This window comes from Cyprinus carpio, chromosome B15, assembly GCF_018340385.1.
Source record: "Cyprinus carpio isolate SPL01 chromosome B15, ASM1834038v1, whole genome shotgun sequence".
NCBI classification, from domain to species: Eukaryota; Metazoa; Chordata; class Actinopteri; order Cypriniformes; family Cyprinidae; genus Cyprinus; species Cyprinus carpio.
Window position 1 is genome coordinate 13,044,093 of NC_056611.1, and position 18,070 is coordinate 13,062,162.

The window sequence follows — 18,070 nt, forward strand, 5'->3', positions numbered from 1 at the left end:
ATATATTAACGTGCTGTGTTTTTAGCTGCTTCTCTGTTTATTCCCATATGAGAGAGGAAACAGTAAATCCGGTGCCAAAGAAAGTGTTATAATGTATCTTCTGACTAGACAAACACAAGATGAGCTTCTCTGACCTGCATGAACTCATGCTGTAATATTTAGTGACACCTGCTGGGATAATCTTGAGCATGTCAACAGATTCAGTCATTGTTTTTATTGCTCAAACAAATCATTTAACATAAGTGAATAACTCACCGTTTGCTTCATCTGAATAATTGCACAAGCTTGTGTTGAGATTTTTCCCTCTGGCCTCCAAAAACCTCAACAATGCAGACTGTAATATCAATTATGTCACATAATCAATTATGTCAATCAAGACAAAACAGTGATTATATCAATGAGTGAAATATTTATTTAAAAACTGAAAAATGAAACAAACTCACACACATAGTTTTAGTATATATCATACAAAGATATTCTCCAAAATGTTACGGAGCGGTCTTAAGTTTTTTTAACAAAAGTGAGAGGCAGTTTAGAGGCTGGCTGAGCTGGTAAGACTAGACAACCGAATCTAAACGGTGAAATAAACCATTATTACCGGAGGTGATGATGACACTCCAGTAAACGGAAATTAAATACCCAGTGTCGCAACTTAACATAACGGCCAAAGCAGTGCAATGAGTGAAACAATATGAGGGTATTAAGACATAACAACATAAGGGATATACAGTATATATCATATCTCAGTCACACAGCATCCACCCAAACACACACACACACACACACACGTAATATTAGTATTAAAGAACACACACGCACGCACTCATGGTTTCGCCAACGCGTGTTCATATGGAGTCTACAGGACCCTTGAACTCAGTCACTTTCTCTTTTGTAGTTACTGACTGGTAGTTTGTGGAGAAGTTGAGGTAACCCTGGTTTGTAGATGACTACAAGACTGCAAGTCCCTGTGAGCCCTGGTGAGAGCTGTGCTGCTGGCAGACAGTGGTGGTCTACAAGGCTATGTGGTCTACATTGCTTTGACAGAAGTGGACAGACCTCTTGAACCCAATGCATTTACCTTAACATTCTTTATGCATCTCCATTTTGTGTGAATCTCATGAAAGCAGTCAGGAAATGTCAAAAATCTCTAAAAATGAATTCTATTTTGCGTAAAGAAAATTAAGCCCCTTTTATATAAATTCATGTGAATTACTATAAAACTATAGAATTTAAATTGTGAAGTACACTTGTAAGTAGCTATATATCATGCTAATATTTGTACTGTATGAGAAATATATACAATTCTAAAAGAGACTTAATTTTTTTTTTAAAGCAAAATATTTTTACAATGAATTTTGACCCATTTTACAGAGCTTCTAAAAAGAGATGGTGATGGAAAAAAGATGGGATTTTTTTTTTTTAACAATATATTTGCGTTCTCTCTCAAAACTTCTGCGTTCCCTAAGAAAGTGTTTACTTGCAAAACATTAGCATTTTTCTCAAGAAACTCTGCATTTGCTCAGAATTTTTTTTGCGTTCACTCAATATATTTCCATTCAATAGCAAAACCTGTGTTCCCCAAGAAACTTTGTGTTCTCTTGCAAAACGTTTCGTTTCGTAGAGAAACATTGCGCTTCCTGGCAAAACGTTTGCGTTTTTATCGAGAAACTTCTGCGTTCCTTCAATATATTAGCTATCAACTGCAAAACATGCATTCCTCAAGAAACTTTGTGTTCGCTTGCAAAACTTCTTGCAAAATTTTTGCATTTCCTAGAGACACTTTTGTATTTGTGTTGTAATGGAAATAATATAAGGTAGAAGGAGAAACTATATTTCTGTGCTTTTTTGAGAGAAAACAAAAGATTTGCAAGCAGAGGCGGTTTCCCAGGAGAATTCAACCCTTTTACAAGAGAACAGTGAAATGTAATTTTTGTCCAATCTCATATTTTTTCCATCAGCGTGTCCCCTTAGGGGCTCCGTACCATTTTTTTCCTTTCAGATATCCAGTTTAAAAAGGGAAGCTCAAAAATCCAACCGAAACACACCAGAGTTGAACACAGGGATGGCTACATCTGTTCTCACACCACACTCTTCTGATTCCATCATCTCAGTTCTCAACACCAAACTACAATTTTAAAACACTGTCCTAATGCTACTCAGATCACGATTTTAAAGGTCTCTGTGAGGGAATGTGACCCTTTTTCCCTTTTGGAAGGCACGGACGTCTCTCCTCGCCTCAGTGTGAAGGGCTGCGTGTATGTGGAGCTGGAAGAAGACGACAGGAATGAACAGATACTGTCGTATTAACAGTGTGTAAACCGTACAGGACCGTTTGAGGGACCATTACTGATACAATATGGTGCCATATCTATCTGTGCTGAAGAAACTATGACCTAAATAGAGCTATAAAACAAAAACGATGAGCCCTAGCTCGACGTGAGGTCTCACAAAAACAGTCACTTCATATTCAGTCATGGACTTGAAACTGGTGAAACGCATCAGGACAATATCATACGTTAGATGAGCTATTTCGCAGTTTGTCCCTATATAAGTCAACATGGTGGAACAGTAAAAAGCCAGTGGATTATATCTATTAAGGGTTTTCCTATAAAATTAATGCCTTGGGAACATAATCAAATCATAAAAAATACTAAATACAGAAAAAGTGAGTCTTGGTTGAGTTTGCTAGTGTTTTCAGGTGTTAGTCCACAGTAGGTCATCATCTATTACTGTTTTTAGTCCAGTGACCATTGCTAGGGGACTAGGGAAGGACGGACCCAGACGAGGGCGATCCTATGCAACTTTAAGGAATGCGTTTAAGAGGTGGAAGTCGCACACTGCTGCTGTTTGTGAAAGTTGAGTCTGGAAGAATCACAGCACAATGTCAATTCCTTCAAAATGGGGTGACTCACCCTTGTGCAATGCATCATGGGATGTTTCACGGGGAGACAGGATTGTTCTACATGGGGAAGATTCTCTGTTCCGTATAAGGAGGAAGAGGACATGAAGTACTCAGACAGTTCAGCGAGTCTGCACTTTTCTCTTTGTCCACTAGGTGGTGTGCCATCCACTTCCTTCCTTCTTCTCCCTCCCCTTTCGTCACGCAATATCATCACACTCCTCACGTCTCCACGGGCAGGGGAGGGAGCAGGTTCGAAAAAAGCACCTTTTATTTGGCTTTAATGTACAATAAAGAAATCAAAGAGTTAAAAAGTACAATAAAAAGGGAGAAGGGAATAATTGTGTGTATATAAAGACGTCAAGTGCCCCGTCTCTAGGGCTGCTGCACAGAGCGCGACAAGTCTCAACCCGTTCCTGCAGACAACACAAAAAGAAAGAGAGCGAATTACGTACAAGCAAACTCGACGACACACCCTTTGCACCACTTATTATCTTGAAAAATCTCAATCCACTCTGAGATGATTTTTGAGGAGGAAGCCGTTTTGGCTGATGGCCAGACTGTATTGTGTTGTTGACAGACAGATGTTTGAGGTTTTACTAGGGGTCTTACCCTCTTCCTCTCCTCCCCAGCCCTCTGCGACGCCAGCGAGCTGGTAATGCTTCTTCCTCAGTTCACCCAGTCGCTCCCGCTCTTTCTGCAGCCGGGTCTCCAGCTCCAGCACCAGCACCTGAGACATGTGAAATGGTCAGATTTGTTCATATACTTGCATAAATACATGAGAAACAGTTTAACACACTCTCACCTGTGCGTCCATCTCTTGCCTCTTGATCTGAGTGAGTGTCGTTGCGGAAAAGTCCATTGTTTCTGAAATTAAGAGAGAATTCAGCATTACTTATCAAAACTGAAATTGCACGGCTTTTAGTTCATGTCTAAACAGCTTTCAGACTATTGAGATAAATAATAATAACTATAAAATTCTTCTAAAAAAAAAAGAAAATATTTTTCAGTTTTCAGAAACAAATTAATATTTTACCAGGCTATGACATTTTAAATGACCATAAAAAAAATAAAAATAATAATAGTGATAATAGTTTTATTGCACTTTATTAAGTTTATTGTAAAAATACAAATAAAGTAATTAAGTGTGATAATACTACATTTTAAAATAAAAATCAGTATTAAAATACAATTAATTTATAGTATATGTAAAAAAAAAAAATACTATGCTAACTTACGTTTTCATTGTTTTTTATTTTTTACTTTTTATTTTTATATGACTTTTCAACATTTTCAAAGCTAAAATCAGCAAGCTTACACACATACACATATGTGTATATATATATATATATATATGTATATGTATATGTATATGTATATATATATATATATATATATATATATATATATATATATATATATATATATATGTATATGTATATATATATATATATATATATATATATATATATATATATTTAATAATATATATATATATATATATATATATATATATAAATTTTTTCAATGATTCTCCACTCTCCATCAATGAATCAAAAGTGTCTGTTTTTACTAGCTGCTGCTAAAGCATCCACAATATCTGCTGCTGGTCTGGATATAAAAGGAAACACTCCAGAGAAGAGCGTCAGCACAAGAGCTTGTGTGGAGGACAGCCTGACTGTGTAGACTTGCTCATTCCTGTATCTCTGGAGGGCACCATAAACCAGTTTTCATAACTACAGTTGAAATGGGGCAATGAGACTGTGGAGGTCAATGAGAAATAAAATGAGGCTGCTGCTGTCACTGTTACTACTTTCTTCTGGATCTTATTTAATGAATAATGGAGGAATTAAATTATGGGGGAAATGTTGCAAGCCTAATTCGAACCTGAATTTCCCAAATAAGCAGCGCAACTAAATGTGTCTGAGAATGTTGATTCAGGAGGATGTGCTGTACATGTCTAACAAAACCTCACCTGTGTCCTCGATCTGAGACTTGGCGGACTTGGTTGATGCCACGACACCCGCTGTGGCCTGGGTGACCCCTTTGGAGGCCTGCCGGAGACGGGAAAGGTTTGGACTGTCCTTGTCTGCTTTTACCTAAAGAGATAAAATAGATTACTGTCATTATACTGCTTTAAAGTTCATTCAGGTGCACATGTGGCTGGCAATTTGTTGTTGTACCTTAGATGCTGCAACCAGCTGAGCCGTGCTGGCGGCGATCTCATGTGAACACACCATCAGCTCCTCAAACTTGCCCTTTCCTTGCACCACCTGATCAGCTGCATCACTGCAGGAAGGGAAAAAAAACCACTTTACTAGTACAATGGTGATAGTTCATAGATCAATTAGTGTAGGATTCAAACCATAGCGGGCCCAATGATTTATGCAATGTGGAAAACACAGACTCCAGAATTGCAAAATCCAGTCATTAAAATTGAATTTATAGTATAATGTGAAATGTCACAGAATTGGACAACTTTTGGATAAATAAATCAAAAGTAGAGTTTTACACGATCAATTTCAAATTGCGATATTGACTAATGTTCTTTGGTTATTAAATCGCAAAAAGAAATATAAATGTTCAGTGCGTCTAAGAGTGAACGAGTGGCTCCATTTTTATTTCTACTGTAAAATGTACTAAATAATAATACTAACAATAATACAATTTATTAAAACTAACGAATCACAAAAAAGGTTTTTATTTATTTTTATTTATACAGTAAACAGCAAAAAATAAAAAGGCAATGTTTTATTGTATACCAGTTTTTGTATTTTCAGTTGATTACAAGTTTTATGGATTAATTTGCCACAGTTTTTGATGAGAAATTTGCGTAAAACATCTTAAAACATATATAAAAAGTACAGCAGAATTTCTAAATAAAAAAAAAGGGGCATGTCATAAAAATAAAAACTGATTTAATAGGGGCCTGTAATTATTAACATTTTAATAAATGTGATAAATTGTTCAAGTTTTGAGAATTAAATTTATTGCACATGCTTTTAATGATTCAAATGTAATTAAACTATTAAACTGAACAACAATGAATCTGAAAAAAAAAAAAAACTGAATTTACAAAAAAATTTATAGGGTCCAAAAAACCTACAAGCTTTCTGTTACCTACTGAGATTTTTAATCACCATGTCACAGTGTCCTCCAAAAAAAATTTTCTCACTGTCTAACATACTCACACCAACATGGTGGCACCCCAGCCCACAGCCTTGGAGGCGGAAATGAGACCTTCTGTCCATCGAGAATTCTTGGCGTAGAACTCCTTCATAGATGCGGCCCCCTGTGAACACAGCAGCACCTTCATTAACACCTGTTTCTGTCATTTTAAGCTTGAGGTTTCCTAAAAGTGTTAGATGGGTTGACTCACCCTGCCGCTCTCCACGATGTCCCTCTGCAGGTCTTTGGAGGACAGCACCAGCACTTTGATGGCCTGCATGAGATCTGTGCAGGATGCCAAGATCCTGCAGGGGGCGACAAAGAGCAACATTGAAACACTCACAGGACTGTTTCGAATGCACCAGGGTGGGTCTGCTAATGCGTCTGTGTGAATGTTAACGTGCAGCGCTATCCAAGTGAAATAAGCTCAGCATGGAGACATTCTGATCACTGAATACCCAAATCCACTGAGGAACATCACCCAAATTAAATCTGTAAAAACTGCTTTTGTAACTGTAACAGTAATCGTAAAAACATTATTTTTATGAATAACACATGACTCGGTCCGCCTGACCTTTCATTGACTTCCATTTTGATTCCAGTGTCAACCGCCCTGGACTTATTGAGCATTTCCTGTTTGAGAGCAAAGTGGAAAACGTTAGAGGAGTAGATTTTGGAGCACTTCATATTTTATTAAGCATCTGTCTGTAGGACAGGGAAAGCAGGGAGTCGTCTGATTACCTCAATCCTGGCGGCGGCTGACTCCACAGCTGCCGATGTGGCTGCCATCTCCTGCTCCACCAGATCTCCCAGCTCCCCTTGCTGCAGTTCTAGACCCCGAGGACGCAACTTCTGCTCAGAGAAAACAAAACAGCATACTATATCTATTTCTTTTTCATATTTATATAATATGCATACTCACGGAATACCTGGATGATACTGAATGCTAAAATGTGAGGCATATAACCAAAGCACACTCTGTGGACTACAGTATCCCACAATGCAATCTGCTTGATCATTCATCTGCAGCATGGCCAATGATTATCTGATATTAAAATCTCTTTCTAGACTCTTAATTAATTGGAGTGCCAAATATTAAGACATATTAGCCTTAACCTTATAATCCAACGTGAAAAAAAAATCTGAATATCAATTAGAAGTTTTTAAAACACTTCTTGACTCGTTTGATCGGATTGTTTCCATTAACTGAAATAATTGAAATAAAAATAAATAAATATGTAATATTAGATGAAAAACTGAATGAAAATTAGAAAAGTCGCACTGGTGAATAATTGAAATAAGTTAAAGTACTATAATTGTTAATAAAACTAAATAGAAAAAAATAAATAGAAATATTTAAAAAACAACAGAGAATGACAAAAGCACATACAATTACTAAAACTTAAATTAAAAAGAAAACTGAAAATATAAAAATAAAGGGCCTGATTTACTAAATGGCAAATTAGCGTTAGAGCGCAATTCCATAAAAGTGCCGATGGGAGGGGAAAATTTCCGTGTGATTTACTGACAAGGTGCACATTAAAGAAAACAGACGCAACATCTCATTTTCATAATGACCAGCACAATCCACCAAGAGCAGCGCAAATTACCACCTGCTTTTAAGACATGCTTTTTTGGCTGTTAAATAATGCCACAAATACCAGTGAATTGACGAGTGCAAATCTTAGTAATAAACTGCGTTGAATGATTTATTTAAATACTCTCCTCATAAATTTTCAGATCGGAAGGGAAACTCACTCAAATGCATGTCTAAGTGCTAATTTCCCACTGCATGTCTTTAGTAAATCCTGACAGTAGTTTTTTATAGGGTTTGCGCAGGCACAAACTGAGAGTAAATCTAGCCCAAAGCTGGTAAGACTTTGACTGTGTCCTTTGTCAGATGTTACATGTACTTACTTTAGTAATAACAAATTATGCATAATTACATGCAACTATCCATAAAACAATCCCTCATCCTAACCATATAGTAAATACATGTAGTTAATTACAACTAAAATACTAAACACTGGCTAATACACAGTACATCACATTTATTTAATCGACTGTTACTATAATAAAACGAGGACTATCTCTCAGTGGCTCGCTCACCTCGCCCAAGGCCATCACGGTATCCAGTGCCGCCCTCAGCCGGCTGCAGTCTGCCGTCCCCATAGACTCCTGCTCCTTGAGCTGGCAGAGTAACGCCAGGGCCTCCGCGCCACACGCCTTCACGTTGTCTGCCAATGCTGCCCACAGACAGACAAAGGCAAAGACAGAAAGCAGAGAGCAGTCAGACGAGCCATCTGTCACCTGCAGACACTCCACATACGCTCGGACAGACACACTTTCCTGTGACGTGATCGCTCGTGCACGTGGGAACCGCACATTAGCCGTTTTGAGTTATGTCATGCTCCTTTAAAGCAGCACTACCGAAACCACCAGACCTCCGCTGACGGAGTTATTAACAGAACCGCAGTGACACTAATGAAATTCATGATGTATGGAGACCAAGTCAAACAGAAAGTCTTGGATGTCTCTCTATATGTGGATACAGCAGTGCTGTGAAATATTTAGCAGTTTAATAATAGAAATGACATTTATGCTGCTTGAATTAAACGGATAGTTATGGTTCTGGATGCTGATTGGTTGATACAGTGTATACGTGTTAATGAATGTGTCTTTAAGGAAGTATTTCTGTAGAGGTGCATCAGCTGTGCTTATATGATAACATAACAGCTCTTTTGAATACGTTTCTGGAGATTGACGTCTCATGCTCACCGTCAGCTTGCTCCACTGGCACCATGTGGGAGGTGGCGCTGCCCTGCACGATGACATCGCCCACCAGGTGAGCGAACTGAGTCACTGCCCGCACCAGTCCAGACACATCTATCACACACATACAGGAAAATCACTGAGAAACTGTTTCAACATGATCATATGAGCGCCTCTCATCTCAACAAAAGTGATGAAATTAAGTCTGAATGCATTTATGGTGAAACATTTTTTACAAGGTATATTATTAGTTGAATTTTATTTTTGAGCTTGTGCATTTCCAGTGCAGAACAGTGATGGAGTAATACAAGTTTTCAGTAAAGTAGCTCAGCTGCCTTTAAAATTGTGCGGATTTTTTAGTACTGGGATGATTTTTCCAACCGTTAGCGTTGTAACATGACAAATCACTACACCATGGATGTGTCAGGATTTATTGTACTAGCAGATGAGCCAAAACAACAGCCTGACAGAATATTGTCCCTGTGTCTCAAGTACAGTCGTTTCAAATATGATTCAGATATTTGTTTAAATGTTTCAGTTTGTTCAGAAAGTTCATTTCAAGAAAAAAGTAGACTCCAAAATGAGTTAATCAATCAATTCTGTTCATGTTTTTTTTGTTTTTTTTGTTGTTTATTTGAGAAAAATTATAATTGAATTTATTATTTATATAAAAAAAAAAATAATACTTTTTATTATACTACTGCTTAAAACTTTGGATTTAAAACTAAAGTTTCTATTCAGCAAGGATGCATTAAATTAATCAATAGAAGCAGTAAAGAATAATGTTGTTACAAACAAATGCTGTCATTTTAAAATTTATATTCTACAAAATATCCTGAAAAAAAAAAAAAGTGTCATTCATCCACTTGAATTTGATACTAAAATATTAAACAGCACAATAGTTTTCAATATTGATAACAAGAATAAATGCTGTAGTAATGATGCTGAAAATTCAGCTTTGCCATCAGAAGAACAAAACACTTATATCACAATAACCCTAATATTACTGTATTATACTTTATCAAATAAATTCAGCCTTGGTGAAAATGACTTCTTTTAAGCTTTAAAAATCATAACTTAAATCTTACAATTACAATCTTACATTACCGTTCTTTAACTACTTTAAATGATGTGGAACTTGTAAAGCTATCTTGTAACTTCCGCAACACTGCTGGAGTGAATGGTACATTGATGAATGCTGGTTAAGTAGGGAAATGAGTGTGTGTATGTGTGTGTGTGCATATAATTCACCTGTGTTATCTGATACAAAGCCGTCTCTGGCCGACTGCAGTCTCTCCACGCGGTCCAGAGCCACCTGGCACCTGGACACCAGGTAATCTACACACACAAGAAGGTCTTTTAATATTTATTACGCTCTCGTAGGGTTATTCCTGCTGTGTGGTATATTCAGAGGGAAGGTTTAAGGTAATTTGAGCTGGTCACTGACCGGCTGAACTGGTGCAGCTGATGTGTGCGGGGTCTTCTAGCTGATTCAAGCTGTCCTGTACAATCTTCCCTCCCTCCTCTAGTGCTGCCCGCAAAGCCGCCCAGCGCAAAGAGACCAGCTCGCTCTCCAGAGCCTGCTCACGACTCTCCTACAGACAGAAAGACAATGAAAACAGGCATTTTAGACTCCATGTTTACAGCATTTGTCATCTTGTATAATGAATCTGAACTCATACAAAACCACTAAATTCAATAGTAAACAGAATATTTCACCTTCTCATTGAGTTGGTTTTGCAGGGTCTCAGCAGCTTTCACTCCACTCTCCCTCTCATTAGTCAGACTGCTTTGCACACGCTCTAACTCCACCCCCAAACTGGCTAGCCCCGCCTCCTTCTGAGATACAGTCTCCATAAGCAGCGCCTTCTCAGCCTCTAGAGCAGACAGCTGAGTACTGAGCTGCTCGTTTGACTTTACGAAGAGAGTGAATAGGTACGTCAATTACAAGATTTAACGTGACATCATGACAAACAGTGATGTTATTGTTTATTGTTCACTTAAACTACTAAAAATCATTGTTCATAGATTGAAAAAGCCTAAATCAAATATAACAAAATTACTAAAATTAAAATGACAACTGAAAATATACAAATAAAAGCTATATAAATAAATACTAATAATAAATAAATAATACTAAAATAGAAAGAGAAAATTAGGGTTAAAAACACGAGATACTGAAAATTTAAGAGATATAGTGGTTATTTTACTTTCATTCCTATCTTTATTTCAATGCTATACATGCAATCTTTCATATTGTCTTTTCTTATTTCCACAATTTAAACATTTCTTTTTCTATTTTTAAAAGCATGGTTAAATGGAATTAAGAATTCTGTTTCAATTGTTTTTATTTTATTTTATATATTTGGTTATTTTTCATAGAAATCATATAAAACACTTGAAAACTAATTAAGGAAGTAGTATGGAATGACATGAGAGAAAGAAACTGATGACAAATTTTTATCTTTGGGTAAACTATCCCTTTAAATGGGATATTTGATGTAAATGGGATATTTGTTGTCTGACAAACACTATCTAGCTGTGCAAGTTATGTGCCAAATTGTAACATTTTGGGGTATATTCAAATACCAACAAATTGCAGTGTTGACAGTTTTGTAGGCCAACCCAGAATTAGCATCTCAATTTGGTTTCCTCAACAAAACCCCAATTCTGAAGCCTAGATGCAATCTCCTGAAGTAAAAAGTTAAATGCAGGATATAAACAAACTACACCACAGTCGCAAGACTTCACCGTCACTCGTCATTAAACATTAATTTTGTTTGGAATGATTATATTTAATGTCTCTGACAATCTTTGCAGTCCCATTTAGCCACTTTATAGCAAAATTTTTTTCAAGACAAGTAAAAGCTTTGAAAAACCACAAGGGCATGTATTGGTGTATTGTATGCCATAGAGTAAAACATCAAAATATCTCGAGCTTATGTAAACCACAGACCTTATTTCAAGCATTTAACCAAAAACCCATTTGACTTCGGGACGACAGAACTGCAAGTGCTAAAATGCAACTTTGTTTCTGGGTTTTGACCTACAAAAACATCCCTGCACCCCACTGCAAGCTGATACAGTCATGCTATAGATGTAAACTGTGTCAGTGTTTTGAGCACAGTTGTCTTGAGTTGAGTCAGCTGCTGGAGGTGCTGCAGCAGGTGACAGAAGGAAGTGGGATGAAGGGGTGACATCAACTCCCACATAACTCGGGTAATTCAGCACCCAACACAGCAACACAGAATCACCACATCCACCTGCTCTGGACTAACTGCAGAGACAGTGATACATAGATCCTGTGGCTGGGCTGAGAGCTGAGCAGGGATGTATGGAAGAGCGAAGATTCGTCTTCAATAGGTTGATGAACTGAGAAATGAAAATTTCCTTCATCTTTTGAACGTTAGAGTTTACTGTACTACATAAACATTGTGTGTAAGTTTCATAACTTAAAACTCTCATGTTAGTCCAAAAACAACCATTGTTGAAGCCAAGCTGCTAAAACGGCGGTTCGTTTCATATTTCATCTCAATATGATGTCATAGTGTGACAAAAGATCAACGCCTACTTTTACATTAGTCTCTTTAGCCCTGCCCACCAACTCATGCGCATAGGAGTAGGCGAGTAAATATGAAAGAGACACAAACTCAGGATCACACAAGCAAGAAAATTATAGAGATTAATCCAAAGATTATGTACAGCTAGCTGGCATTGCTCAAAGAATCTGGGAATGTCCCAACTCACAAGTGTGAGTAGCAATGCTTTTGCCATGTGTCACTCACTTTTGCTTTGTCTGTTACAGATCGTTTGATATGTAAAGAGTATTTATACATTTTTAACCACAATGACACAAATTGTTTTCAAAGAACATCACAGCGATGTCCATTTATTATTTTAATAAGCAAAATTGTTAGCCAATTATAGTTGTGAGCGTTTGTTTTTTAATTGTAGTTGTGAGCGTTGTCGTTTTATTATTTTAATAAGTAAAATTTTTGGGTTTTTTTGAGAAAATAGCCTATTAATATAAAATTATCCACCTTACTCTTCCTGTAAAAATGGGCAAAACCGCAAATTGGTGTCTTACCATATTATTTTAATGTATTATCTTAATTATGAACACACTGGTTTGTAGTGCAAACAGTTTAACCCTTTACTGCACATTGTTATTCTTCTCTACAGTGGCTATTGAACCAGAAGTCTCGCCCACAGGCTTATTTCCGCGTTGAAAAAGAAGGTGGATAGTGTTTTTTGATGTACAGTTCTTGCTAACATTATAGGTGGACCTTTATAAGAGAACATTATAAATTAAAAAGAATGTAGTTCATGGCCTTTTATAAAGTATTAAGACAAGGACTGGAGATGGTTTCGTGACAGAGGTGAAGAGGAAGAGAATGATGGGTAGAAGGTGAGGTCCCCACCTGTTGGGAGGAGGTGACGGTACTCTTCAGGGTCTCTAGCTCAGATCTGCTGGACATGAGCTCGGCTTGTAGAGCTTGAAGCTGCTCTAACTGAACCTTCTCCTGCTCGTGCACATACATGAGGATAGGGATGTGTAAGACAAGCAAACTATGGATACAGCAGGCAGAGGGAGTGTGTGTGTGTGTGTGTGGCGAACCTGCTGACTGGCAGTATCCTGAGCAGCTTTCAATCTGTCCTGCATCTCTTTTTTCACATTCTCCACCTCATCCTGGGCGGCACGGGCCACCGTCATCTGACGCGTCACCTCAGCATTCTGTGAAACACATGGACATGTACAGTTTAGCACAGATCCCAGACTCTTGGCTGACCCAGTTCTGGACATGGCACAAGGACATAGCACCCACTGTGAAGTGTCTCAGTGGTGGGATCAGAGCGTGCTGCTGAATGGGAGCGAGTGTGATCAGAGGAACACAGTGCCAAGTTTCATCTGTGCAAGAAATGGAGTAGAGTCTGCAGGGAAAAAAGTCTGGTGAAGGAGCTAAACCACCTGCAGGTTTACTGACAGGCCTGACACTGGAGCTCAAGTCAGCAGTATGTAGTGTGCACACTGAGTCTGTGCAGTATGCAAATTCACAATCTACTATCTACACAGGAACACAGAATACCAACTGCATTTGCCAAAACATGCATGCTGAGTGAGATATTGTATCCCACAACCCAATGTGCTTGACCTTTCATTTCCAGTGTGAAGGAAAAGTGAAATAAATTAAATTATATAATTTTTATTTGGCAATGATGCATTAAATTGATGAAAAGCAACAGTAAAGACATTTATATAATGTTACAAAAAAACGATTTCAAGTAAATGCTGTTCTTTTGAATTTTCTGCTAATTAATTAAAGAATATGTATAGTATATAATAACCTATTTCTGCAAAAATATTAAGTAGATGATGTTTGAGAAGAAATTCTGCATATTAGAATGATTTCTGAAGCATCATGTGACTTTGAATAAACTACATCTAATAGATTACAAAATAGAAAACGGTTATTTTAAATTGTAATAATATTTCACAATATTACCATTTTATTCTGTAATTATGATCAAATAAATACAGCATTTGTGAGCATGAGAGACTTGTTTCAAACTCTTATTGACCCCAGTTTGAACAGTAGAGTCATTCCGTGTCAGATCAACCAAATTTCAGAAAGTTCCCTGGCTCAAATTTTGGATTTTGCTATTGTTTTTTTTTTTTCAGAAGAAAGATAAACATGTAAAGTGATGAAAGCAAAAATATAAATGTCATGGATGTATATTTACAGAGTAATCCACTATTTTGTAGAGGGGCGTCAAAATGTCAGATTCTGTCTGAGATTCAGAGCCAAATTACAGGAGGGCAAAAATAACTTCAGAAAGACGTCAGCATCATAATGTTACTTTCACTCAGAGACTGGTAGGTCTATTAGTAAAACCTGTTGACTTTAGCAATGTTTATTGCATTATGTGCCAAATTGGTAACCATTAAAAATATGGGGAACCAGCACATGTTTTTCTCCAACTTTTTCATGCCTATAACTCAAGAAGTATAAAAGATAACACAATATGATTTCAGATTCTAGTTCTTAATAAACGTTTCTTTTTGAATCTTCTTTTTCAAGGCCCTGTATCATTCAGTCCCAGAGATATGGGATTTTCATACATTTTCATACTTGTATTTAAAGGGGAATGTCTAAAGAATAAGTAATGCTGAAACTAGAAATGTATCAAAACATTTGTGTAGGACATACCTGTTTGAGTGTCATAAATATTATTTTTCCCCAGATTTACATGCCTGTAACTCAAGAAGTATTACATTTATCTTAATATGATTTTAGATTCTGGATCCTAAGAAACTTTTCTTTTGGAATCTTCATTTAAAAGGTCCTGTATGGTTTAATCCTAGAGATATTGAGATCACAGTGAAGCTCCATGACCAAACTCTTGTATCCTACCCATTTTCAATGGTCAAAAACCAAATGTAGTTTTGTGTTTATCTGGTCATCACTGTTAACACAGTCAAATGTGCAAATAATAACAGTAACCCAGGGTTTAAGAATGTACAGTGTGACACATCAGATTATGAATGACCAGGATTAATTGTTAACTCTTAATTCCAATATCTATGGAACTGAACCATATGGCCTTAAAAATGAAGATGCCTAAAGGAAAAGACCTAATATCTAAAAGGGCATTAAGATATCTTTAATGCTTCTTGAGTTGCAGGCATGCAATCTTTGGTTGTGATCATTTGCCCAATAAAAATATGCATATATTCACATAAAGGCAGTGTGTGAACTAAATGTAGTCATCAATTCACCTTCCTCAGCAGGTCAGCGTGGCTCTGGACCAGCTCTGTGTATTTCTCCTTTAACTTGGTGTAGCGTTGCTCATTAGCTTGTGCTTTTCCTACAAAAAAAACACAAATACACAACCAAAATATCAAAAACACAAACTTTGACATGCCTCAGACCTTCCTCTCTGTGTCACAGAACAGTTAGCACCGCTAAGAGCCTCAACACAGGCCTGCAAGCTGGTGAATTGGACTGTGGATTATAAGGTTTATTAGTGTTTGATTGGAGACTGCAGTCAACTAGAGTCCCTTCTGGCTGTGCTCCTCAGCTCCAGAGAGTAAACAGACTGTTTAATGAATATGCACTGCTGTCCTGCTTCTGTACTGACCCTGTACAGCCCTTTAAAGGGATGATTCACCCTAAAATTAAAATTCTGTCATCGTTTACTCATCCTAGTCATATCTTGAAGAATGTTGGTAACCAAAGGTAGCCATTGACGTCCACAGTATAGGAAAAAAAATACTATGGAAGTCAATGCCACCAGTAATTGTTTGATTACCAACATTTTTTTAAAATATCATCTTTTGTGTTCAGCAGATAATAGAAACTTATAAAGGTTTCAAAAAACTTGAGGGAATGTAAATTATGACAGAATTAATATTTTTTGAGTGAACTATCCCTTTAAAATCCTGTAACACTCTTTTTAGAATATAATGATTGCCGATGTTTCCAAAAAAGCAACAGTTTGAGGTGAACCGCTGGGAGTAAATAAACCAAAAAGGAAGGAAGGCCTGTTTTTATATTTACGAAAGAGGAACGGAGCAATGGTTTGTCTTGAAGGCCTAATTTACAGCTCAGTCCGAGTTCTCTAAATATTAACTCTTTCCCCGCCACTGACGAGTTTTTACGGCTTTCCGTGTTTTCACTGTTATACACTCGAGGGCGCTATTACACATCTTCTGAACGAGTACAAAACCTCAGAACAAAAAAACACAAGTGAACAGGACGGAAATCTAGCGATCTCATTTATCAGATGCATATGACAAATAATGCGATCATCAGCAATAGATAGCATATAAATGAAAACTGCATAATGTTATGGAGTAAAATGATGACCCAGGAAGTGGTATATGGCTGTGCAAGCTTTGGAAGTGTTGATGGAAGCCATTTACTGGATTTATGCTTTGATAATTGTACTGAATATTATCCAAATGTAGTTTTTGATAAAAATTTGATTTTCTCACCTTTTTGCTCAAAATTATACATTTTTATGAAACCTACCTATATTCAAGTGTTGATAAAAAATAATGCTATAAGCTAGAATAAAACAAACTTTTAAATTTGTGTATTGCATATTCAAATATTTATACAGCAAAATATACTATAGGCCATCAAATTTTAGTGAAAATCAAAATCGCTGGTGGTGGCTGGCAACTTTCTTCAAAAATGCTGGTGGGGAAAGAGTTAAAGGGGTCAATTCCCTTGACCTTTTGACATATAAGAGGTCACTGTACTATAAAACCATCCTGTAAGTTTCAGAACTCAAAACTTTCTTGTTAGTCTAAAAACAGCTTATATTGAAGCCAATCTCCCAAAATGACATGTTGTGGAATGTACGACTCTATGATGTAGCAGTGTAGCTAAACACCACCTCCGCAGAAGATGATCACTTCCTGTTTAGCCCCGCCCACCAAAAATGCAGTTCCTTCCTTCTGATCCTAACATTGGAAAGTGTGGATGATCTTTATTTTTAAAGAAGATCCAGACTTTGTCAGTAAGAACTCGGCCCTTTCTTCACTTCATTTTACCACGGATTCATTTACAAACAAGACACATTTCGACACAGGATTTTCAGAGAGATTGAAACAAAGACGATGCTGTGTCAACTCTATTGGATCCAACAGTAATGCTGCAACACACAAGTGTGAGTAACTGTTTTTTTTTCATTATCACTATTGTTTTGTCTGTTAAACAGAACGTTTGATATGTACTGAGCATTTATGCGTTTTTAACCTACATCACACCAGCACCCATCTATGAATGATGTACGCTGGCAAACATACAGAACTGTTAGCCAATAATAGCAGTGGACCTCAGAGAACATAACAGAGAACCATAACAGGGTCAAGAAAATTCAATATAATATTTGAAATAAAAAAAGAAATTCAGTTTACTGTATTGCAAATTGTTCCAACAACACACTCTTACTCTCGATTTCGCTCAGGCTGCGCTGCTCTTTCTCGGTGTCCTCTTTGACCCTGCGCAAGTCGTCTAGCTCCGCCCTCAGGAACTCGCTCTCACCCAATGCCTGCTGCTTCAGGTGAGTCTGCTCCGCAAGCTCCGCCTCCAGCTCGTTCACACGCCCCCGCAGTGCTTGACAAAGACGGCCACTCTGAGAAAGACCAAAAGAACGATTATTGTCTCTTTAATTTTCACTTCTCTTCCACTGTACACCACCCTTCAAAAGTAAAATGTCTTC

At 37.2% G+C, this 18,070-nt stretch overlaps 1 protein-coding gene across 2 annotated transcripts in view; it reads right to left on the reverse strand.

The window, feature by feature from the left end:
* Positions 1 to 389: 389 nt before the first annotated feature.
* hip1 (huntingtin interacting protein 1) overlaps positions 390 to 18,070 on the reverse strand; it is a 47,371-nt gene continuing 29,690 nt past the window's right edge. For both annotated transcript variants that reach the window (XM_042739293.1, XM_042739294.1), the window contains 18 exons: positions 17,800 to 17,983; positions 15,618 to 15,706; positions 13,458 to 13,574; positions 13,261 to 13,362; positions 10,559 to 10,753; positions 10,287 to 10,434; positions 10,091 to 10,177; positions 8,846 to 8,953; positions 8,177 to 8,313; positions 6,809 to 6,919; positions 6,642 to 6,700; positions 6,279 to 6,372; positions 6,091 to 6,191; positions 5,083 to 5,188; positions 4,875 to 4,998; positions 3,705 to 3,766; positions 3,512 to 3,629; positions 390 to 3,315 (listed from right to left, as the gene is read on the reverse strand). In XM_042739293.1, the coding sequence (XP_042595227.1) occupies positions 3,305 to 3,315; positions 3,512 to 3,629; positions 3,705 to 3,766; positions 4,875 to 4,998; positions 5,083 to 5,188; positions 6,091 to 6,191; positions 6,279 to 6,372; positions 6,642 to 6,700; positions 6,809 to 6,919; positions 8,177 to 8,313; positions 8,846 to 8,953; positions 10,091 to 10,177; positions 10,287 to 10,434; positions 10,559 to 10,753; positions 13,261 to 13,362; positions 13,458 to 13,574; positions 15,618 to 15,706; positions 17,800 to 17,983 (1,953 nt within the window). In that variant the 3' untranslated portion in view covers positions 390 to 3,304. The remainder of the gene's footprint in view (positions 3,316 to 3,511; positions 3,630 to 3,704; positions 3,767 to 4,874; positions 4,999 to 5,082; positions 5,189 to 6,090; positions 6,192 to 6,278; positions 6,373 to 6,641; positions 6,701 to 6,808; positions 6,920 to 8,176; positions 8,314 to 8,845; positions 8,954 to 10,090; positions 10,178 to 10,286; positions 10,435 to 10,558; positions 10,754 to 13,260; positions 13,363 to 13,457; positions 13,575 to 15,617; positions 15,707 to 17,799; positions 17,984 to 18,070) is intronic.